This window comes from Puma concolor, chromosome B2 (assembly GCF_028749965.1).
Source record: "Puma concolor isolate L17-30 chromosome B2, mPumCon1.1.hap2, whole genome shotgun sequence".
Classification (NCBI taxonomy): domain Eukaryota; kingdom Metazoa; phylum Chordata; class Mammalia; order Carnivora; family Felidae; genus Puma; species Puma concolor.
The window spans coordinates 98,609,274-98,634,510 of NC_141671.1; the positions used below are offsets into that span (position 1 = coordinate 98,609,274).

At 43.0% G+C, this 25,237-nt stretch overlaps 1 protein-coding gene across 3 annotated transcripts in view; it reads left to right on the forward strand.

Moving 5' to 3' along the window:
* Positions 1-25,237, forward strand: part of SOBP (sine oculis binding protein homolog) — a 165,148-nt gene that overhangs the window by 77,005 nt on the left and 62,906 nt on the right. For 2 of the 3 annotated variants that reach the window (XM_086707532.1, XM_086707534.1), the window contains one exon: positions 20,265-20,360. The exons of the other annotated variant lie outside the window; for it this stretch is intronic. In XM_086707532.1, the coding sequence (XP_086563658.1) occupies positions 20,265-20,360 (96 nt within the window). The remainder of the gene's footprint in view (positions 1-20,264; positions 20,361-25,237) is intronic. 3 annotated transcript variants of the gene reach the window in all.

Here is a 25,237-nt window from a genome sequence, read left to right on the forward strand (position 1 = left end):
GTTAAATTGAAGACAGAAGATGTTACTGTCTATTTTAGCCAGGCTCTTCAGGAAAGGGGGCAGGATTTGGAACCAGAAAGCAGCGAGAACTGAGGCAGCTTTGGGCTTGGCTTCTCTCCATTTCCTCTGTCATGGTATCTCTGATTTTCCCTGGCTGGCTCCTCCATGTTTTCCTTTCTGTCCTCCCCATAGTTCCTGGTCCTCGCCATTCAGCATGTCTAACTTCATCATGGCCTCTCCAGCTCCTCCCAATATTGTGACCTTTCAATTCAGCTCCCGTCACTACATGTTGCAGTCTCTTGGTATATGCCAGTTGTCATTCCTGAGAGAGGAAATCTGATTGAATCGGTTCATCTTTTTGCAACAGGCCATATCATGGGTTGCCGGACACCTTATCTAGTGGCTGGTCTTGGGTCAAGTGCATATCCTTGGTCCAGTCAGCTATGGCTGGTCACATGGTACAAAACGTGGTACACAGTCCCTTAGAAGGGGATGTGGTAGGCAAACACTCAATTGCTATCTCAGGTCCACAGCCCCACATTTATGGAGCATTCCCTTGTGTCAAGCACTGTGCTAGGCATCAAGGGTATCAAGAGTCTTTCATTCATTTCCTATTAATATAATAAGGAACAAAGGGGAGAAAATGACCACAACCAGAAGTAGATAAGAAATAGCAGGGAGCACATGGGGACGAGGGTAGAAGTTTAGGGCTTAGTAATACATAACCAGGCTTGTGCTTCTGATCCAAAATCCAGGATGCACTTTCTTCCTCTTCACCCCTGTCCCTCGAGTGTGAAATTGAAAGTTGGACAGGTCCTGGAAAATAATTGAGACTTCTATTGAAAACCTCCTTCTAGCACTCACCTAAAATCCCCTCTCCCCCTGACCACTCCAGCCCAAGAAGATGCTTCTCAAACCTCCCTCACGTGCCTGGTCTCCTGGGATGAAGACACACCTTCAGCATCACAGCTCACCCTCAAGTGAGCAATCACTTTCTCCACCATGTTCTTTCTCCACCATGTTCTTACTCCACCAAGAAATCACCTCCTCAAAGTCTATATTCTTTAGCATTTCAAGTACTATTATTTGATTTTATATCCTCAAAATACCTACATATTTTACTAGCCAAATTCTGGGATTGGATTGCATTTTAGTACATAGCATATTCAGTCATTAACAAATGCTCTTCCTAGAGGGACTTCTCGTGTTCTGAACTCGTTGGACTTCATCTCACAGCACATCGACTTTGGGGATTATGGGAAAGAAACACGTAAGAAACACATAAGATCTGGTCCTTTCTCTCCAGGAGTTTTCTTCCTGGCTCCGAAGATGGGACATACACACGTTAAAGGGAGAAGAAGAGTGGCCGATTCTTGTTTAAATATGTACCCTGCTAGGCAAGAGGCTAGGAGGTGGCCTGGTTCGGGCTGCCCGTGGCTGCAGTTAGGAAGCTTGAAGAGCTAGGGGAGGGTGGGATGTACTGAGGCCTGGCTGACTTCATTCTGGGCTGGCCTGTTTGTGTGTTCAGTTTGGGGAGGTGGGGGATGGGCTTGCTGCCTTTGCAGGCACGGATCGCTCCCTTGGGCTAAATGATACTTGCTGTGTGACTCTTTTCTACTCCTATGCTGTATTGAAGTGATGGGGCCTGGGATGTGTTGCAAATAAATCATTTTTTATTGTTGTGTTTTGTTTGTTTTAAAGGGAGAACTAGAAAAGAGGTTCTGAGAGTAGCCCAGAGAATTCCCCCAGCTCCATTTCTTCTGGCTCTAACGTGGCTGTGTGGAAGGAGGAACAATATTTAAACTCAACTGGGTGGTTCTTTTAAAACTTTGTTAAAAGGTCCATTTTAAGAACCTGTGGCTTTATCCATGTATGTAATGTTTCTTTCCCATCCCTTATATATATTTCTTGGAAGTCTCCATTGAGAATTTTGGGTATATCAGCAATAATTATCATCCAGTAGTGTTAACAGAGTCCAATGGCAGGAGTTATTTCCAATTATTGACTTTATTATGTTTTCTGTATATTTCAACTAATTTTTAAAAGGCAGCCACAAACTCAACTAACAAAGAAAAAAGCTGAACAAAGTACTGAACAGTGGAAAGTGTGGTAAAGTTGCCCGTGGAGGAGTTCTTATAAGACACAATCTTTTAAATATGTATTTTATTGTTTCTAGCAACTCAACAAACTAAAACCATATTGAAAATGAACAACTGACAGAAATGAGCCAAAGCATGCCTCAGGCAAGTCAAAGCTCCCCACCAGTTTGGGGTTAACTTCCGTCACTCCTAACATTTGTGAGAGGATGATTCTAAGTAACATGGAAACGAAATCACGAATTCTACACACAGGATTAGGGAGGGAGCTACACACACATTAGTAAGCCTGGTGCTCCTTTACAACCTCTGATGTCGCACAGACAGAAGGGCTAGGAGGGGAGAGATGTGTCCTTGAATTAAGAAGGAGCTTCCAGCAGACAATGGGGACAATATGGGGCATTACTCTGGGTGCTCTCTGCTCTTTCCCTTATATACTTTAAGCAGTCCGTATGCTGCCAAGAATCCCATGTTATAGTTCTGTGCATTCTGTCGGATACCTGGTTATGTGTTGCTTTCTTCATTTTTGAGATAAGAACTTAACCATTCTCAGCAGCCTGAGAAGGAGTGATAGGAGCCTTAATGCACTGACCCCTATAAGAATTGTTATCATTTGTCAGAGAAGTCTTTACGCTCTCGCACCGTCTTCCTACTCATATACGAGGCTAATTGAAAAAGAAAGGAAGATCTGTCCTTTGAATCGAGAAAGGGTTTTTTTTCTATCAATCTCCTTAGCTCCTTTTAAAAGAGTGATTTACAAAAATCATTATTACTTTATTTGGGCTCCAGGTAAAGGAAGAGTGGGAAAGAAGGAAGGTCAGAACAGTCCACCACTTTGCCCCTTTTGTATCCCCAATATACTGGGAGTTGTGAATCCGGAGCAGTGTCAGATTTTGCTTTGAGAAACACTTAGGAAGTGAAACTGATGCCAGGGACTCGCTGAGGGCAGCAGCGTGCCATTGCAGGGTGGTAGGTGGAAGACGTCAGGAGAAAATGGAGGACAAAAATAGCCATTTCGTCACTATTTCCTCCCGAGGTACATGAGAAATTTCACTGAAATTGTTTCCATATACATTTCAAACTTTCCACAAAATGAAACAGCATTGGGTACGGGCAGAGGTTTCCAGAGGGCATCTGTGTGGAAGGGAAGCCTATTCCCTGGGTCTGAAACCACAGGATGAGGGGAAACGAACCAGCCCCGGCGGGGGGGTCTCCACCTTGAAGAGCTGCCGCCGCCTTTGTTGCAATGAGCGTGAAGCACACGCCTTCACTTTTAGTTACTTTGGCTTTTTTGGCTAGTGTCGCATCTTATAAGTCACAGTCTAGCTTCTCCTGTCCGTATTTTTACTGCACAGAAGGCTTCCCAATTTGCAAGCGTTTGCAGCACGGCTGGGCCCGGAGATAAAACAGAATGTGTATGTAGTACAGTATGCATTCAGCTGATGCACAAGACGCTTTCCACCATATGTGCAAAATAGTGTGCTTTTCACTCAAGGTGCCACAGCCAAAATTGCCAGGAGCACATGAATAAGTGGAGGAGAGAACATCATATGCAACGCAGCACCGGGTCTTGCCCCCTCCTTGGAAGGAGACCCTTGATTTCAGCAGCCGCCTGCATTTTTGTCCCTTTTTTAGCTTATCTGTCACACCATGTCCCACTTACCTTTACACAGCCCCAATCTCATTCTTCTCCCCCAGCCTTGACCTGGGATGTCAGCCATTGTTGAAGCCAGTGTGGGGTCCCAGTTGCCCTTCCAGTAGGAGAGGAGGGGGGGGTGGTAATTAGCACTTATGCTAATGAGGGTAACAAGACTGAGGTAAAAAGAAGTTACAGAAGAACACAGAAGGAGAAAACCAGCTGATGTTTTTTCCTTCCTCTTAAATGTTTATTACCTTTCATATCATGCAAAGCATAGCTTACCAAGCCTTTTTACAGGAAAGTAACATTGGTCTGGTTCCACTGGAACATCTTTTGTGATGAGAAAAAAATAGGAGTGAGAGATATAAAAGAATGGTACTTTTTACTCATTTCTTTGAAGCTGTCTTGAATCTCCTTGGATCCGTTAGTCTAAATAAAGCAATACAAAGATTTTTAGGTTAACTTTTTTACTTTGATATTTGCCACTTAAAATTTGAATCAGCACCTCCTTTGGCTTTATTGAAAATTTCATGTTTGCTTGAAAGCGTATAGTATTGCCGATCAAAAGATCTCAGTGGACATGCAACTCAAAAATCTTTTCTTGAGTTATACCATTGGTGTTGCATGGTGCTTACAACCCATCTCCTATGTGACCGAGTGTGGGTACGAAGTACTAACCCTGCTTCACAGATGGGAAACAAAGCTACAGGGCGGGAACTTTTTTTCATCTATTCTTCAGCTTTTTCTTCAGCCACCAGTCTGGGAAGTAGGGCTCCTCCCCCCATGGGCCCACAACAGGGCATGTCTGACAGGTGGGAGGGGTAAGTGGTGAAGGTCACCTACAGTGTAATAATTGCACTGTTATAATCAACCTGTTGTAAATAAGTCATTATCTCAGTTTTCTACATTGACTTCATTTGAGTTATTTGTGAACTTTCTCCCCCAGCCTGTTGACAACCTTTGGGCCAATAGAAAGTGTGATTTTTGTGCTTACATTTTTCATCAATGCTAAAGCATTTGCTTCTCTTGACTATACCCATAACAGTGAACAACATGTGGCTCTGCAGGCTACCTGCATGTTACTCTACCATTCTTGGGGAGTAGATCTGGGGAATTCCTTGCCTGGTGAGGATACACTTGGAATGTCAGGGCTCTTGGGTTTCAGCATTGTCTTTTGTCACTGTGGGGTCAGGTGGAAGGTGATATACATCACAGAGGGAAGAACAGGTTGATGGCAGGTACTGCCTTGTCCAGGCGGAAATCTGGGTGGGCAGGGAGACCGCTCTACCAGCAGGTGTTAGATGAGAGGCAAGGGTGATGTGTTATGGAAAGATCAAGGGCAGGAAATGGTAGGGACCTTGAGTTGCCAAGGAAATTGGACTGATCATCCATGGTGGCCCTGTTGGTCGCTTCATTCCTTAGGGCAGGGGCCAGAGGAGAAATGTCCTGTATTTGAGCAGAGTCATTGTACAATGGGAGAGGCTTCTAGCCTTGGAGAGTATCTTTGGGGAGGAGCCCATCAGAGCCTCTCTTTAAAGCTGTGCTTTGGATGTGCATCATCAGTCTGCAACAGTGGCGACAGTCACACTAGAGCTCAATTCTCATTCATTTGGTAATTGGTTATTTTAACACAAACTGTGACTAAGGAACATGATTACACACCTGTCAGCCATATGACGGGAAAGAGAGCTGTCTGTGAGCAGGGGAAGAGGCCGCGTTTCTCCCCGGGTCTCTGTGGAGTCTTCTCCATCAAAGATGTCATTTTTCATTTTTACCTTGAAACAAGACAGACATTATAGCTACTGCCTTGTTTGTATCATTTAAGGAATTGCTGCCACAGATGTTGATCTAAACTAATACAATTTCATTTTGATTATATCTTTGTAGACATCCGATTCTGGAGCACAGGAGGGCAGGATGTAATACAAAGAAACAAATGAGCATAAACATTATATGGTACCTGTACAGCAGCTTCCTGTGGCAGGGCAAGGGGTGGGGAGAAATAGAAACGAAATGACATTTTACTTCAAGATGAAGTAAATCTGTAAAATAAAAGAAAGCTCTTTCCGATTGCACAGGTGGCCAGGAGAGGAGAGTCTCACTTATGGAGGAGAGACTGCCAGGTGATTCAGGGTCCTGTCTAAAGAGTGTGAAGGATAGATGATGTGTCAAAAGATGAGGATGAACACATTAAAAACAAAACAAAACTCAAAGGCAACAGTTTTGTACTGAATTCTTAAATGAATAAGGACCTAATAAATGAAACATTTAAAGGAAAGAATAAGCCTTCTTTGCCTTTTGAATAAGAAAACTATATCCTCTCATTTACACATTTTGTGAAAATGGTGAACCACACATTGGATTGTTGAGAAATTCTCCCCTGTAATTTGATCCTCTGTCATTGGTGAGGCCGTTCAGCTTGGAAAGAGTGTGTGGGTCACAGTGTATGGGTGCCTGACCTCTGCGGAGCATTTAAAATCAGCAGATGATGCAGGTGTCCTCTGTTACTGAGTTAGAAACAAAGTTGATACAGGGTGAAGTTAGTAGCTGGAAATAAGGAATAAAGGGAGAGGATATGAATGGTAAGGAAGAGACCGACAGTAAGACCTTGGTTGAGTTGACAGAGGTGTGGTGATGGCCGCGGAATTCAACACATGGTAGCCTCCGTGAATTTCCGGCTGCTCACCTGGATGGGAGCTGCTCAGCCCATGTAGAAAGTTGCTTGGTGGAGACACTGCTCGCAAAACCCAAGAGGAGATGAAGGGATAAAAAAAGAAAACACAATGAGTAGTCAGATGGTGAAAGAGACGTAGAAGTGGTCATTGATACCGATGTGTAGAGGGTTAAGATCCTGATTAGTGGGTGTACTTATGCATTTCTCAAAAGCCCTCAACTCTTCACCAGTGTCTTCTGACTGACATCGGTCTTTGGCTGCCGAGCATGCTGTATAGTTGTGCACAACTTAATCAAGACTTTAATGATAGGAGAGAGTGAGTCCCTGTTGCCTTCCTGCCAGCTGAGTTTTTCTCTTCAGAAAAGAAAGTGGGTCTGTGAAATTGAAATAACTGTCCTATATTGAGTACTTACTCTGTTCCATGCATTGTGTAGGACCTGCGATGAATTGTTTCATTTAATCCTTGCATTGAATTTCTGAGCTGGATATTATGTCCCCTGTTTTATTGCTGGTGCCAGAAATCAAACTCAGCTCAGTATTGGCACCAAATGGCCCTCCTCACCCATTTCTGTACTAACCTCCTCAGCTAAATGGCACAGGGAGTGCTTGGCCTTTGAGAATTTGCTCTCACTTTTTCTGGTTTTTTATTTCATCCTAATTCTTGTTTGCTTATGCGAATATTTTCTACTTCTTGCCTTTTGTGGTTGACTTTTATTTACTTTAAAAAATTATAATTATTTTAAAATCTAAATTTTAAATAGGATATAAATGTATGATATTTGACACTCCAAATTGTGAATGGTTAGACCTTGGCAAGGGATCCTTTGCTTTACTATCGTTGAACTTAAAAAATTAAAATGTGTTGGACATGTGGGCTGAATATCATTCATTTTATTTTATTATTTATTTATTTTTAATTTTTTTTAAATGTTTATTTTTGAGAGAGAGGGAGAGAGAAAGACAGAACACGAGCAGGGAAGGGGCAGAGAGAGAGGGAGACACATAATCCAAAGCAGGCTCCAGGCTCTGAGCTGTCAGCACAGAGCCCGATGCGGGGCTTGAACTCACGGGGTGAGATCATGACCTGAGCCGAAGTTGGCCGCTTAACCGACTGAGCCACCCAGGCACCCCTATTTATTTATTTTTTTAATGTTTATATTTTTGAGAGAGAGAGAGAGAGAGACAGAGCGTGAGTGGGGGGAGGGCAGAGAGAGTGGGAGACACAGAATCCGAAGCAGGCTCCAGGCTCCAAGCTGTCAGCACAGAGCGTGGACATGGGACTCAATCCCATGAACCATGAAATCATGATCTGTGCTGAAGTTGGATGCTCAACCGACTGAGCCACCCAGATGCTCCGAATACCATTCATTTTAGATGGCTAGTTATTCAGTTGTCTACAACTGCTGGACACGTTGGTAGATGCTCAATAAATGAGGAAGGAGTGAATGAATGAATGGGACCTTAAAAAAAGTTATATACGTGTCCTTGTCATTGCGGTCTGTTTTCTATGGGGTCACAATGCCACGTAGAATGGTTTTGTATAAAGGCAGATGGTACAACCTGTAGTTTATAGAATTAGACAAATCATTTTTGTCATTCAAAGGCAAAGGTCTGTCATTCCTTAAGGCAAAGATAAGAGTGAAATTTCTTTATTTCACACACTAGGATACTTGATTGCATGTAGTAAAACATTGCATGTTTTAGTAACGAGAAGGCTAATATTATAATAGTTATATCAAATGATCATTCCTATTCCCCTTTTACTATTTTCCACATCAAACCATTTGACAGTTTTCTGTTCTATGATTAGGTAAGAACCACAAGGAAAGTTTTATGAATTTAGAATCTTTTGTCCTTGAAAACATGGCTCAGTCTATGTTGACACCCAAGAAAAGATTCAGGCTCCCACTCTCACCTTGGAATCCCATCATCTTAATCATGTAGATTTGCAAATGAAATATAAGAGGGATTTCAAAACAAGCAGGCCCCCAATGGGAAGTCTGTCAACTTAAGGGGTGTGTCACCCCCCCCCCCCCCATCTCTGTGCAGAGCTTCTCCTGCTGACCTATAGGACTCCCCGGGCAAACTCCCATTTTCACACCAACTCCCCACCCTCCCTCTCCTTCCATCCTTCCCTCTTTTTTTGCCCCGTACCTCAAGTGCAGAATACTTGGAAAGGTCATTGCCCTCCATCCTGGTGGGCTTAGGGTTTGGATCTGCTCAACCTTTGGCTGTGTTCTTGTTGCCTGTGTTGCCTTTGGCCTAGTAGACTGACACCCAGGCCTTGACCTTCAGGGAGGTGCTGGCTCCATTGACCACTGCAATGGTCATTGGTGCTTCACCATAAAGAGGGGAGATCAGAGGGCAAAGTTTTCCTCTCTCCTGCAGGGACCCGCAGGGACATTTGAACCTTGACTTCTCTGCCTTCTAGTAATATCTACAGTTTCTGTTGCTCATTGTCAGCCAACATCCTCTGCTGACTGAGCCGCAGTGGAAGAGCCAGTGTTGCATGGGGATCAAGAGCCTGGGCATGGTGTCACAACACCTGCATTTGGACCCCAGCTTTGCCTTTGTTAGCTCGTTTGCTTTGGAAAAGTCACTGAACTTCTCTACACTTCAGATTCCTTATTGGAAAAATGAGGGTAGTAATGGTCATATAGACCTTACAACGGTTTGGGGAGTAATGAGCCAAAGTCTGCAATTGTTTAGCATGGTGTCTGGCAGAGAACAAACTTTAATCTTAATGCCACTGTCAAAGTGACTTCTATACTGAGTTTTTTTCTTTTGTGGTGACATCTCTGTGAAGCAGTCATTGAATTGGACGTCTTTGGAAGCAGTGATATTCTCTCCAGTGGGGTCCAGTCTGCAGTCTGGGAGCCTTATTCTGATGTGGCTCCCCAGTTATCTTATATCTAGAACCCCACTGGGCAACTGAGATACCAGAGTACGGAAGATCTGGAATAGTTTGGGAATTTCAGTAACCAGAAAGGTCAGGTAAGAGGAATGGGACAAACAGGAGGGGCAGGGCTGCTCGCTGTGCAGGAGAAAACTATACCTTCTTGTTTTCAACTATACTACACAGAGAGAGGATGTGGAAACCCAGGACACTTTTTGTCTTTTGTCACTTAGGCTTTGATTCTAAAATGTAACTCCTGGAAATGTAACAACAAAAACAATAATACTTTCAAAAAGGGGTGACAGAGGAACAAGTGTTAACTGACATCATCATCTAAGCATGGACCTTAATCTGGTACTCAGCTGGTGGCTTCAACAGGCCCTTCCCTCAACACAAGTCAAATTCTGCTTGAAAGATTGCCCCCTCTTTAAACATGTCACAGTCCCGCTTTTTATTACTTCCATTTATCATTTGCAGAATGGCAGAGATTTAAAATTAAGACTCCGGAGAGGGCCATTTGATCAGAAGCTCCTTTGCTGCCATCTTTACATTTGCCTCCTCAGAGAGGCTGATCAGTCCTGGGTTTGCAAACAAGGTAATTTTGACTTTGTTGCTCTAAGCCTGATGGCGCCTCTGTTAGCAGTTCAAGTGGTACGTGGCTCATAATTGAAGCAGTCAGGAGGACCATCCTGTTCAGAATCACATCCCAACTTCACACTTGGAAAGACCCAGGAGGCACAGAGAATAGACGTGTCACCCTGTCTTTCTCCTTTGCCTGCCACCACTGGTACAAGCCACAGCATCACTCCATGTTGGTCAGAGCATTTGTGTGGACAGGGCACAGTAACAGCCAGGATTTTACTCCTACTCTTGGTCTTTCTTCTTTATGTCAGGCCAACTTTAGATCTTTAAAACCATTGCATAATTCGCACTTCTGTTTCTTACTAAGGAAACCTTATCTTTAAGACACGTTATATTTTGGGCACCATTATAGGACGCTGACTGTAAAATTGTCCTGGGTCAGGGCAGTGACCAGGATGGGATACTTTTCTGTAGCTATCCAAGGTGGAGGACCAGAATGGCTAGTTCAAGGCAGCCTCTACGGAGACAGCTCCAGCCAGGCTGAGTGCACAGATCAAAGCTTCCAAGGCAGGTCTAGAGCCAAGAGTGAGGGTTGAGAGCTGAGAGTGGTATAGAAGTAGCCTCAAAGCTGGAGCTGGTAGGGAACCGGTGCAGACCTCTATGGGGCATCTACAGACCTGCGTTGCAGGTTGGTGGGCACCAAGGGAATGAGGTAGGCCGAGGCCCATGTGAACCATGCAGAGAAGTTGTAAACAGTCCTGTAGTATCTGGATCCTGATTATGGCATTTCTGTGGTTGCTGGTAAGGTTGGTTTGAGCACTGAACCTTTATTACAGATAACAATTGTGACACCATGGTCTTTGACAAGTATTGCTGCTAATTTAGAAATCATAGTCCTTGACCTCAGAATGAGAAACTAGTTCAAGGACACAAGTGTTTCAATTTGTGATTCATAGCTATCCATGACCATCATCACCCGGGTATGCCCTTTGAGTTATTTCTTCCAAAAGCAGTGAGCGATGCACACTGATTCATCCACATTCTCTCACATGTTTCTGGTGTCCATCTCCCCTTTGCTAAGACCTTTATGCATGTGATGTGGCAGGTCATGATGAAGGGTATGTTCTGTGACAGGGACAACAGGGCAAGCTAACTATCTCAGGAAGTGCCCCTGAGCCTCTTGCATCATCTTCTCACCCACTGAGCTAATTAGCCATCAGCCTGATGGGGGCTACATTACTGTTGCTCTGTCTCAATTTTTCCTAGTCGTAGAGGGTGTTGTGGTATTGAACAGAGGCTAGTGAACTGGCCTTTGGCTCCCCACACCCCAACTCTTGAAGAATCACCACAATCTCGGCCTGTTCCTTGGCTAGACAAGTCCAGGGACTTCATTTTGCCAGTTCACCCAAAAATTCGTCCACAGTTCATCCACTGCTTTGATGAGCTGATTCATGTTAACCAAAGCCACAATCTGCATTTATATACTGGAGTGCCAGGACTGAATGACATAAGACACACAGTGTCCTTTATAGTCCGTGCAGAACCATTTATGGGACTAATAAAAAATAATATGATAATATTGATAATGCTTTTAGAAATTCACAAAGGAAATTGCTACAGGATCTGAATAGTTGAGTGAGCTCTGTAGGACATGTCCTTCTGGAATTGATGGGCTTAGGTGTCATAATCAATGATCCAAAGGTTATTTAATAAGAATCAGGCCAAAGAGGTTGGTTTGTTTTAAGGATTAATTTTATAAATTTTGAAGTAGCTTCTCCCTCAGCCTGTGCCAGAGACTTACTGACTCACGTTTGCTCTCGCCTCTTTTTCCTAGGCTCTTTGCAGACCACCCCACCACCACCTTCAGTTATGTTTGTCCTTAAGTACCCTCTTTTCCTCATTTCTTTGGTGTATTCAATCTTAGAATTGAAACCCCAAGAAAACCAGAGAATTATGAAAGCCTCCCTTAATGAATTAATAACATATATTTTTAGCTTAATGACATCAGTATTTTCAAGTGATTTCACACAGATTTTTTTTTAATTAAAAAGTTTTTAAATGTTTATTTGTTTTGGGGGGGGTGCAGAGAAAGGGGGACAGAGGATCTGAAGCGGGCTCTGTGCTGACAATAGAGAGCCCGGTGTGGGGCTTGAACTCATGTGAGATCATGACCTGAGCCAAAGTGGGACGCTTAACCGACTGAGCTAGCCAGGTGCCCCAACACTGATTTTGTTTTAAACCACTAGCAGAGAGCTAGCAGATCATCAAGTATAGAGTGAGGGCTGTGGAGGCAGATTGCCTGAGTCTGAATTCTGGTTCCACCATTTGTTAGCTGTGCGACTTTGTATGAACAACATCATCTCTCTGTGCTCCTGTTTTCTTGTATATAAAAAGGAGGTAATAATAGTACCTATAAGTTTTTGTTTTGCTCTGGTATATAGGTGGGTGTGTGTGTTAAATATAAAGCACTTAGAATGATGTCTGGTGCGTTCATAACAGCTGTAGGGATGTTAGCTGTTACTATTAATCTTTGATAATATCCAGAGCAGTACCTTCATCTGGTTCTAGTGTGTTTCCTATTCCCATCTGAGCCCAGGTTATTTCGAGGGAGACTTCCTGTGGATAGTAAATCTCCTCCATTACGTCTGGATTCTTTCCTACTCTTACAGATGGGGTCCTGGGGTCCCTTTCCAGCCTTGCCTGTTTCGCATTTTCTCTAATTCCTTAGGCCCATCCTGAGGTCTGTATATAAAGACTGGAGTCCAGCCCCTTCTGCCTAGTGATTTCAGAGGAAAGGAATAAAAGGACCACCTGAAATGCCTAGATTAGGCCAATTATTTAAGTATTTCATAGGTGCCAACGGGTAACATGGTGGAATCGCCTGCCTTTTGTTTCCCCTCACATGACCCTGGGTAATAAATACAAATGAATAGTGAGTGAAAAAGCCAAAAGGCAATTGGTGGGTGGAGGCAAGAGGTGGGAGGAGGGGAGCCATCAAGGAGCCTGGATAATCCCCCATGGATTGAGGGTCCTGCGGTAATCAGAAGCTGCTTGGGATGTGATGGTGGTGTGACTTTAGCAGAGAACAGAAGAGGGGGCTGCATGCCCCAGCTGCTGGGCCTTACCTGCGGACCACTTTGGTAAGACAGTTCTTACCAAAGACACTCAGGTGACCTGACAAAAAGCAGTGCAAGATAAATCCAGCAGTCCTGTCCAATATAGGAAGAACAGATTTTTTAAATGAGAAGCAAAAACAGGGATTTTCAGAACCACTTAGCAACTGCTCTGATTTTTCTGGACACAGCTGTAATGTGCTGGGATGAGCATGATATATTTTAGCTGGTGTGGTAGCTGTATTTCAGGCTGATGTGGAATCTGTTGCCGTAACTGTCATGCAATCCATTAGGGCCCCTGAGTAAGGGCAGACATTAATCAGGCGCGAGATCAGCCCGGTAGCCTCACGCGCTCACAGCTCTGAGTGGTTCTGACCTGACATCGTTTAAGGAGATGCTCCTAGAGGCCATAAACATGATTTGATTCCCATTATCTTCATGTTGCATATTTGTTACCGTTATTCTTTGAAGACTCCAAATTGGATATTAAAAATTTATGATATATATAAAGGTTTGCATGGAGTGAAAAAATAGCTGCAGCAAATAAGTCCATCTCATCCATCAGAGATGTGGGAGCTGTCAGAGGAGCCTGGCAGGTATGGAGGATGGAGAATTAGGAGGAACGTCACTGGGGAAACAGCTTCTCCCTTGGCCTGCTTGCTAAATGGGAATTTAAATACATTTTGTTAAAAGAACAAAGTAAAAGAGCACCACTGCAGGAATCCCATAGTCAATCTTTGATGACAAGCTAATGAAAGGGAGGGCCAAGGAGTCTGACGCAAAAATTAGTACTAACGTGAATTGAGCAGATGCCTGGGTCCAGAAACTGATGTTTCTGCGTGCCTGGGGTGTCTCCAGAGCAGGGAGCCTGATGCCAGGTGGGAGTTCTCTGTGTGAGAGAAAGCTCTCTACCCAAGTTGCATGCACACATAATCCTGTCCACAAGCCATGCCATTCTCTGCAATCTGATGTTCACTGACTTGAATATTTGCATAGGAACAACTCACACTTAAGGGGATGCATTTGTAGAGGCAGACCATTCAGGGTGGGGAAAAACAGAACGCTTCTGGACCTTGGCTTAAGGAGGAGCAAAGGGTTAATGAATCCGTTCAACATATACTTACAGGATTGTTTGTTGTACAAGGGACTGTGCTGAGCATGGGGGCTTCATCCATTTTCCCTTAAGCAGCTTCCAATCTGGTAGGGAAGATAAGACATGAGTCATAACCAAGATGAGTTATACCAAGGAGTTCCAGACTGACTTGGGGCACTATGACCAGATGAGATAGCAGAAACAGGGAGCAAGGCCCTGGGTTGGTTAATCTGAGAATGGACTTTTGGGGATGAGGATTTGTTAAGCAACAATGAGAGGTTAGAGGGGGAGGCAGAGGAGAGAAACACGGACAAAATGATTATTGGCTTAAGTCCAAATTGAGTACAAGGTCTGAAGTGAGGCTAAGACTCTAGTGTCTAACCAGGTGGGAGGGACAGGTGTTGGGCAGAAGTGCATGGAGTAGCCAGTGAGGGTCCAGGCGGGAGGCAGGTGTGATCAGAGAACTGTAGCAGAGGCCTGCTCAGACTCAGGTATGGAGATGATTCCTGAGGTTCAGGGACAGGGCACTCACCTCTGGGGACTAGAGTGCAAGGCAGAATGTCCAGATGCTAGGGTTGAAGGATAGGAACTCATTACTCATTCATTCACTCACTCACCATTTATGGAGTCTTTATAATATGCCAGGCAGTAGATGAGGCTCTAGAGATTTGCAGCTGAATAGAACAGTTTCTGCACTCAAGGACCTCACAGATTGGTGGGGAAGATACACACATAGATGGTCATAATGCAATGCAATGGGTGGAATGCTGATACATATAAATATATAGACAGAGGGGTACAGAGCCCGGGTTAGGATCAGGAGGAAGAGGTCTGGAATGGCTTCCTAAAGGAGCTGCAGACTGAATGAACGCTTAAAAGATGTATAAGAATTTTCCAGGAGAAGTGGGGGAGGACAGATGGAATCTAGTTTTACAAAGAGAAAATGGGGGTAAAGGACAGGAATCCAGTTGAAGGGAACTGGACATTCAGTCGTGAGGAGTTTGGACCATCAAGATGAGAATAGCTGAGCTGTAATCCAGAAGAAGCAGGAGCCACTCCACAGGCCTCCTTGTGTTATTTTAGCCCAGGGCCAGCACTGGCTGAACTTCACTGAGGGGCCTGGAAACCGGGTTGACCTTTATGCCAAGGTCACAGAGATGTTCCCAACACACATGACAGTTGCAGTTTATTCCTTTCTGAGTTTCTTCAAGAGAAATGTATGTAGGCATTTGGCTAAGGAAAGACAGACCGGAAATGGGACCAGAAATCGGAAAATGAAATCCTAAGGGTTTTCAGAGGTGATGTGTCCCTGTGCTTTTGTCTTGAATTTTGAACGGAAATTCTATTACTCCTGGCTCAAAGAGTGCGTTCTAAAAAATGAAAGTTTTTCTCTGCAACTATTCATCTCTAAATTTACCCCCCCCCCCAACTTGGAGATGCACTATTTTTGATGTTCTCAAGTCTGGTAACGACACCACGTGTGTGAGCCGGTGTGTGCCAAGTCCGCCACAGCACCGGAACGCTCAGTCTAGACGCTCTGTGTGCTCTCCCCACTCTGGTTCCAGGCAGAACCTTCTCTTGTTTTCCAAAAAAGTTCTGAAATCACGGCGACACAGAGGTGTAAACTCCCATTCATCACAGGGAGGTCTTAACTGGGAAGCGTAGTTATCTTTCCACTTAAATGGCAGCAGTGTTAACCTTTTTGTTGAGTCAGAAAAATCTCACTTTTCTGGGGTATAGGCCGGTGGAGCTGATTTTAGAATGTTCCACCTTTTCTAAGGGAGACTCTCGAGGAGAAAACATGCTGATCTTGCTTGAAGATGTACATGACACCAAAGCTTTGGCCCAAAGGAAGAAGTGAATTCTTTGAAAGAGAACCAAAGATTGCCCTATGTAAGAATCAAAATAAAAAAGGGAAAGGGAGAGAGAGGTGAATATGAATTTGTTTAAGCCGGAGATTTTTGAGGTAGAGAGGCAATGGGTCTAAGTGTTGCACATAATCTAATATTTATTCAAATGGTAGGCACAACATGACTGTCAGCAAGATGGGGAAATCCCCTTGCAGTTTAAATGAAGGATATTTACTTTCTGCAGTTTAACTGAAGGATTTCTACTTCTATTTTATAGCAAGAGGTGGAGTCTTCTTAGAATAGTAGGTAAGAAATGTACCTTTGGTTTGACGATCGCATTTGTAGTAAAATGTAAAAAAAAAAAAAAAAAAAAAAAAAAAAAAAAAGCTTCCTGTTTGCTTTTCCCCATAGTTGGCATAAATATCCAGCGTATTAGTCAGAATAAAGCTGCTGAGAATAAGACACATGGAGAGAATTAGTTCATCATGTATCTTGGCATTCCTTCTGTCAGAACTGGTCACTCCAGAACAAAGTCAGACATCAACACAGGTCTCCGGGCCCCAGGAGATGCCAAGAGCTGGCAGTGGGGTGGTCTGCCCCAAGAAAGGCAATGAGAGAGCTCATGGTCTGTGAAGAATTTAAGAACAATAAAAGAAAACAACTAAAAGTCATTCTGCTTCATGTTTTTACCATGACCAGAGATGCTGAATGTCTGCAGGGCTTACGCAGCCCTGCCTCGATATGCCATTGTCTGCCAGCCCAGATGGGGCAGAGGCAGAAAGCACTGACTTCAATATATAACAGGTTATAAAATGACTCTACTAGGATTTTTGTCTAACATCGCCATCGAGTTGCAGGAATGAAAACAGAACTCATTCCCACAGAGCACTTACCATGTACCATGCAGTGGCTGGGGCTGAAGGTCCAGAGGTGAGGAACCAGGCACTATCTCTGCCCTTAGGAAGCGTGCTACTTTGCAGAGAAGACAAAAAAATCACACCAACCGGTGTAAAGTTGTACCTGTGTCAAGTCAAAGCGAGGGCACATGGGGATTTTTGACTTGGTTATAGAGGTTCAGAAAGGCCTTTTGAGGAGCTGGTCTAGTAGTTCTTCCAATATTATTTGTCATGCCAAGAACTAAAATAAGGGATGTTTTTGCCTGCGATCAGCTAGCCGTGTCATCTCTGGAGTCTTTACAATAAGACCCATCCCAGGGGCCATATCCTACATCCTCTTAGTGTTACATAGCAGTTCACTCTAGTGGGGTCGGGATGTGGTTAGAGAACATTCTGCCGACACTGTGCCAAGGGCCTCCTCTTGATACCCCTCCTCTGGGCACACTCCTTAGATCAATGGTTCTCAGCCCTGCTTGTACATTACAATCACCCCAGAGCTTTTTAAAAAACACCCATGTCCGGGCCCCACGCTGGACCAATTAAATCAGAGTCTTGGAAAAAAGTGGGACAGGAGGGGGCAGGATAGGCTCCAATGTTAAAAAGCCACCCCAGATGATTCTAGTATGCAGTCAAGAGTGGAGAATTATTGCCCTCGCTGAATGCACTTAATTTCACTTAGTCTAGGAATAGTAGTTTTAAATTTTACACTAAAAAACCCTTTAGAATGCAAAAGGAATTACTCTGGCGAGAGGCGGGTGAGTGCTCAATGTGTGCACACACACGTGAGGGAGACGGTGCTGGGGGTTCTAGCATGTTGTATGCTTCCCAGCTCTGTGGCACATGGTGGCAATGCGGCAAATGGCTGCAGGATGGAACGTCTTGCACTCTGGCATCAGATGGCTTGTGAGAGGCAGACCATTCCAAGGGCCATGGGGTTTGATGGAGAGGCAAATAGACAGCTCCATAAAGAAGCAAATCTCTGGCTTTCTCTCTTCACTTCCAACCCTCTCAATCTCCCTCTCCTTTCTCTTCCATGGCTGTTTTATTCCACCTCATAAATTATGAGTCTTTATATGAAATCTTTAGCTCCTTTGAGGAAGCACCTTCAAATATTAGACAATGGGATTATTTCCTGTCCTTTAAAAACATAAAAAGCATTGTGATCACCTTACGTGTAAGTGGAATGGATGTATTTTTGCCACTAATGTTGAAAATATCCCCAGGCATCTGGTGTGTATGAATGTGTACACATAGTACATGCATAATAAACATATTCCACCTTATGAATATTTATACACAAGATACATGTATATTGAATATAGACATATATATGTAAATAGTAGCCCTCGTAAACTATATGCTAAGTGTGTTTCCAAGCATATGTATCATAGTGCATCAGGAATATAATAAACCTAACCACCAACTTTAGCATATTTCGAGGTGGCATTTTCTATAGAGTTGTTTATAGTAAGGTCTAGTTACTATCCATGTATGGGGCTTTTTTTTTTCTTCATCACTTAAACGTTTGTTAAGTACCAGCTAAAAGTAAGGCACTGGAAATGGCAGAATAGGAAAGACGAAGTAGATGTAGCATCAGCCGTCAAGAGACCTCACAGAGTGGCTTAAAACACACTTACAGAGAATAGAAGAATCTAACATCGTTGGTACCCATTGGCATCTTACTGTTTTTCCTCCAGCTGCCTTTTATTTATACACTCCACTTTAAAGTGGGCCCCATTTAAGACTATATTAACTTAAGCCCAGATGTAGCTGCAGAGGAGAGCTGACGCTGTGAGACGCTGTGAGAAGGAGCATCATTGCTTTCAGTGCCTTGATAACCACTGAACGTGAACAAAGCTTACGCTTTCTGTCACATGTAGTCCAGTCCTATAACTGCATTTTTATTTTACTTTGATTTGGTAGGGGGGGGATAAAAGGTATAATAAAAAGGCACTCAATCCCAGAGATGTTCATACATTTCAAAAATGAAACCAAAACAGAGCAATTCTCTTCTCCCACCAACTTCTTGTAACCCAAATATTACTGCCCATGACATTCCATTTCCAAATTCCATCCAGTTCCCTCCCTGTAATAAGTAGCAGAAGGCTTTGTTAAAAAACAAGCTATACATCCTTAAATGTACAAAATACGGCTCCGTTTCTAAAACGACGATCCCTCTTCTAGCCGAGGAGCTCTGAGTGATACTTGTCAGCCGGCAAATTTCACTCCATTAAAGGAGAAACACCACCCAAGTGCTGTCATCGCTGTGCCCCAGACATACGCTCATTGTTTTCTCCTCCTCCATCCATACATCACAACAGGTAGTTCTCAGCTGTTCCCTTGGTGCCAGACATACATTTTATCTAAAGAGACAGCCGACAGAACTACCTGCTGCTTCCTGTGCGGCTCTCCCTGTGTTTCTCTCCTTTTTCCTACTTCACTTGGGCTTTTTAAAATCAGCTGGCAGGGAGCCAGGAGCTCATCATTTTAATGCAGCGCAAAATGGAATATGCATAATTATATGCAAGCCATATGTGAGGGAGACAGCTCAGCTGTGAATTTCAGGAGGCCAGGAAAGGGGGAGCAGTTAGGGCTAAGATGAGATGAGAGCAGAGTGAGGTGCAAGTGTCACCCAAATGAATGGTTTAATGAGTGTGCTGCAGACACGCCTCCTTTCACCTACCTCTCCCCCTCTCCCACTCCAAACCAGAAACGGATGGAGATTAGGAGGACAAGACTGTATGCAAGCGGTATTGCTAATGGGTTCTGTTAATGTCTCCATTTAAACTTCAGCTTTCTTAATTAACAGTGTAGATCAAAATAACTAGTAACTTTTAATGCAGCTTCTTAATTAAATCTATTTTTTTTTTTTTTTTTTACTGCATTCGATTGAAGAATCATTGTTCTTACTAGATCATTGCTCCTTTCAGATCTTTATTTAAAAATCAAGGGGAATCAGTTTATCTCTAATAGTATTACGATGCAAAATATAACGATGCAAACTGCTTTTCTTGTGGCCTTGCTATTAGAATTTTCTTAAAGTGCGTTATCTAGAGATTGCTTAAGCATGCCAAAAAGTTTAAACACGTACGTATGTCATATAATCCTCAATGTGCAACGAAAGCCACTGGAAGACCAAAGTGGTGGTTAATTGCCAACGAAACTATTTGATTTTGGTTTGCTTCATATCATTTAAAATATCACACCACAGTGAATTTGCATGTCGAAACCAAACTACGTCAAGAAAAATAAACCCCGAATTTTGACATCTAAAAGGCGTACTGCGTATTTAAACAAACTTCTTAATAATGTTGTTATTTCTGGATTCCCGTTTGTTTAATGGTCTGAGCTGTTATGCTTTTAGCTTTTTTTTTTTCTTCCATTATTTGTTAAGTCCCTAAATAGGCCATTATATTTCCCTTCAGGCTAGAGATGAAGATGGACAAGCTGAAAATTTCCCCCAGCAGCACTATGCTAAGGAAACTCCAAGGCTTGCCTTCAAGAATAACTGCGAACTACTTGTAAGAATAACATACTTACAACAAGTCTAGAATGTTACTTTAGCACAGTGAAAACAGTTTTTGAAAGGGTTTGTTCATTATTACATCATTTATGAAGTATTACAGTTTTTCTGTATAGAGTTCTAAATGCTAATTCTGATATCACTGAATATTAACTATAAGATCTCAGATTGTGTGCAAATCTTTTATATCTGATTATAGAGCGTGGATGGCCCTGTCTTTGTTAGCTTGTTCTGTATAGTAGTTTATAACCAGCCATTTGGAGAATGGCTAGTAAAGTTAAAAATGGAGAGAAAGACAGTCGATATATGTAGCTTGGAAAAAACAAAACAAAACAATCCCACCTCCACTCCTCCTCCTCCTTCCTAATTGTACACTATTTTAGGAGACAGCATGGTAATATTTTGTTCTGCTGGGAAAGATAGCAGAGTTGACACGCAGTACTCCCTTTAGGATTCAAGTGTTCCTACACTCTCTTGCCAAACTCAATCAGGCACTTTCGTCTTTCCTCTGTAGGAGAAGTCAAAGCAGCGACAGGATGCGGGGATGTTTACAAGTCGCGAGAGAGGGGGTATCAGCTGTGACAGGGACTCTGTTCCAACGCAGGGTTAATTTGCTGTTCATTTTAGCATTTACAGCAAGACAAGATGAAAAGCAAGAAGAAATGCCTATTATATTTCTATTAAATGAATCTGTCGGGACCTAATGTTCTTGATTAGCTTTTGAAAATGAGTACTCCGCGATGCATTTGCTGTTTACCTAAAGTAAACAGAGAATGAATTGTCTTTTATTCAGATATTTAAACACTTGCTTTTGAAAATGAAGCTTTATGAGGGATCTAGCTATGTTGTCCCTAAATGTTCTTTTCTTTTCAATTGCATTAAAGCAAAACATTTGCTCCAACTAAATGAAAACACTGAAAGAGAATGAGGATGCTCCGTTGTTACATTTTGAGGTAGTCTCATTTCTATTTAGTGTTTTGGCTGAACACCGAACAGCTCTGCCAGGTCTCCGCATTAGGAAATCCCACATGTAACAGTCTTTGGACTTAGCTCTGATACCAACTGTTCATTAAAAACAAAGTGTCCAAAGAGCAGGAGAAGAGAGAAAGATACAGTTCTTACCCATCCTAGCCGCAGCAGCTAGATGTTGACAGTGAGAAACTCTTTTCCCCCCAGCTCCATAAACTGCATGGTTACAATAGCGCCACTCATGCTGTGTGTCTAGCCCCTTGACCAATCAGTCCGCAGGCAAATTCGCTGCTTATCAATGCAGTTGCTTTTTTTTGTTTGTTTGCTTGTTTGTTTGCTTTCTGATGATTTAACTCACCTTATATTTTACCTGAGGGCTCTTAAGCTTCCAGGCCTCCTAGCATGACCTATTTTGGGGAAATCGTTTTCATCCATTTCCCTTTTAATACTTCCCTCTGTAACCATAGTTATCCAGCAGAAGACCGTAGGGGCCATTAATGCTATGTTTGGTATCAAAATGCTTTGGGGAGTATCTTACTTCTTTTTAGAGAAACGGTTAAAATTAATATGCCATAGTTGATTTTTAAAAAATATTTATTGCTAAAACGAACGTGCTGAGTCCTGGTTGTGGTCGGTTCATACAGGAGGAAGTAAAATATATATGTGAACATCTTTTCCAGCTACCTTTAGAGAAAATGTATGTTTAATCATTGCTATGCTTAGACACAGTAGTGTATTAGCAGTAGTTTTGAGAGATGTGTACAATCTTTGTCCTTTTAGTCACTGTAAGAAATGCTTTATTTTCATCAGCATAGTTTTTTTGTGACAAAAGAAAAAGGAGAATAAAGAGAAGAAAACAAGGAAGCTTATTTCTCTAAGGAGAAATTTAATTTTTTCAACTACAAGAAAAGCAGTGGTATTTGGCTGGATATGAGGCTGGGAAAAGTGATGCTTCTATATGAAAAAGCTAGAACATTCTTAAGTGAGAAATAGGCAGTCCTTGGAGTTTTCTTAGTGCAGCTTAGAGCAAATTTTTAAAGACTTCATGAAAAAAGATTGCAAGTCCTACTTCAAAGTACTTTCTTAGCTTCAGAGCCACCTTGCATAGTTCACCGTAGCAAGAGCAGGGGTGGGTTTGGGAAGTGGAGGAACTTTGTCAGGGTTGCCAATGGCCCTTGGAAGAAAACACTAGGGGAATAGGTTACTTCTAGGCTGGCAGATGATCAGGACACATGGCTACATATAGGGACTGACAGAAAGTGCCCCAGCCAGGTGGACTGGACATTGACTCAGACTTGTATTAGTGACTGTTTATTTTCTCTGCCCTCTCTCCCACACCCCCAGCCTCTGCTGCTTGGAAGAGGGTTAAGTAGCCTAAACAGAAATAAAGCAAAATCGATGCCTGGAATGCACAAGTATGTGTAATCAGAAGGCACTGACAAACAAAGCATTGGCAGATAGAAAAATCTGCTGTGCAACTGCAGATTCCTGAAGGGTATTGATTTTTCCATTTAAATCCCAAACTGTGATATGTGCCTTCACACTTAATGTACAACACAGATGACTAGATATTTAGCTTGGTGGCCAAGATTCTCTGGTTGGTGATTGTGCAACAGCTTCCTTATGCTTTTTATTAATTTTGAAAATGCAGTGCTGTCAAGATGAGTGACATTAGATAAAGCATGAGTACTGTTTGATATAACACAATTCAGCATGGCCCCCATCTACCTCTTCACAGATAGGTACCATGTGCGTGTGTGTGCGCGCACACACACACACACACACACACACACACACCCCAGGGTATTTTGCTGACGTCGCTAAATTTATGACCAAGGCAAATAACTTTCAATTAAAAAAAAAAAAAAAACTGTGGAAATTCACATCACATTAACACTCCAGCAGCATGGCTTAGGGGAGTCCAGAAGAGGGAACATTTAGAGCCAGCCACAGGTGACTGGCCTCTGCCCCAAATTTCACCCCCGTTGCTGGTCCCTTTACCGTTATTGCCTCATTCTTTCGGGACTAGAAGGCCTTCTCTTCTCTTCTTTTCCTCTACTACAATGCTCATATTGATGGTGGGAATTGGATTAAGAGCTATAGTTGAGAAGAGGACGTTTATCATGTGATGAACTCACACCTACTCATCAGCTAGGACTTTCTCAGTTCTTAAAAGCCAGCTGGGAGTAAGACCTTGCAGAAATACAGCAGAAGCTGGGTCCTTGGAGGGAGAAGACCTGTAGCTAGAAGAAGAGCAATGTTGTGAGAGTTTAGGGGACGGAACTGAAGGCGACCAAGCCTACTCCCCAGGTGTTCTGAGGGCCAGTCCAGAGAACATCACTGCATTCAAGAGGGAGGTCAAAATATAGTCAAAGAACAGCAGCAGCAACGTAGTGTAATTTGGTTGGAAAGAATACAGGTTTAAGCAGTCTGAAAGGAGAAATAAGAGAAAGGAAACTCAAGAGGGAAATCAGCCTGTCTTGCTCAGTTCCAGCTTCCTGAGTCATCACTGAGACACAATCTGACTCCCTTTGGCCTTTCCTAAGGCTATTAGGGGTGGGAATTTTGCAGAGGGTGGTGGGAGAGGGAGTCCACAACCGGGAGGCTACAAAAAATAGCATCAGGGAAGACTTCTTTCTGGTCATTTGTGATGCCAGTGTAGGGAAAAGATGAAAACCATTTTAGTTTTGTGGCCCGTGGACAGAGGTGGTGGGAGGAGAGACGCGTAGGCAGTTCTTGCATGGGCTATTTGTCCATCTCATTTCCTGGTGAAGGTAGACAAGAGCTGGATTGCAACAGGTGGACATAGTCCTTAGGCAGAACTGTTGTACAGAACTGCTTTGTATCAATACATTGTTCAGTCCGCTAGATGTTATCGAGTATCTTCTATATACATGGCATTGTACTAGACAGTGCTTATGGGGGACACAAAAACAGAAAAAGATATAGTCCTTTCCCTGAAGGAGCTTGCAGCTCAGTAGAAAGAATAGGCATATACACTATTGTAGTCATCAGGAATGTGGGCTCTCAGGTCTTCCTGAAGGTTAGAATTTTGCCCCAGCCAGACTTTAATTTATACTCTATTACTCTGGTGGTATCACTAAGGATCATATGCACAGCGGCATAAAATTTATGGTGACACATCTGGTGTCACATCACAGTGGATCCTCTTAGACCTCTCTGAACCTCAGATCTTCATCTGTAGGGTGTGATAATACAAGGCAATAACCTCAGAAGATATTGTAAGGAAAGTGATGACATATTTAAAATGCCTGGTACATAGTAACATTCAGTATAGTATGTACTAGCTGCTATTATTATGATTCTTCTTATTCTCACGAATGTTATCGTTACACAGTTGGCTGTGCCCAAGAGAGCACCAGCAAAGTTCCGGAGTTCAAAGGAAGAGGAGATTCTTTCCATATGTAGTAATTCGAGACTTAACAAAGGAGGAGGATGCCTTCGATCAAGGCCTTCCATAGGTTGGATTTGGATAGCTGGAGCTGAGGTGTTAGGAAAGGGGGCATTCTAAGCAGAGGAAAATAGCATGGCAAAGGCAAGGAGGTGGGAAAGTACAGACCAGGTGACTCACCCACAGGTGGCATCTGAACTGGCAGGAGTGTAGAGAACCTGAAGGATAAGGGGGTGAGCTAACAGGCTGATTCTTTTGCCCAGGTTTCAATAACTTACAGCATCCTATCAAGCCTGGACTTCAGTAGCTGTACTTTATGGAAATTCCTAGTACTTCTATGGATTAAAATAAATTATCATGGAAAATTACTAACACATACAAGAGTAAAGAGAGTGATATAATGACCCCCCCCCCCCCCAATGTATGTATCACCTAGCTTTAACAAGTGTTAACTATTAATCTTGTTTCATCTGTCCCTCTACCCTGTACCCACC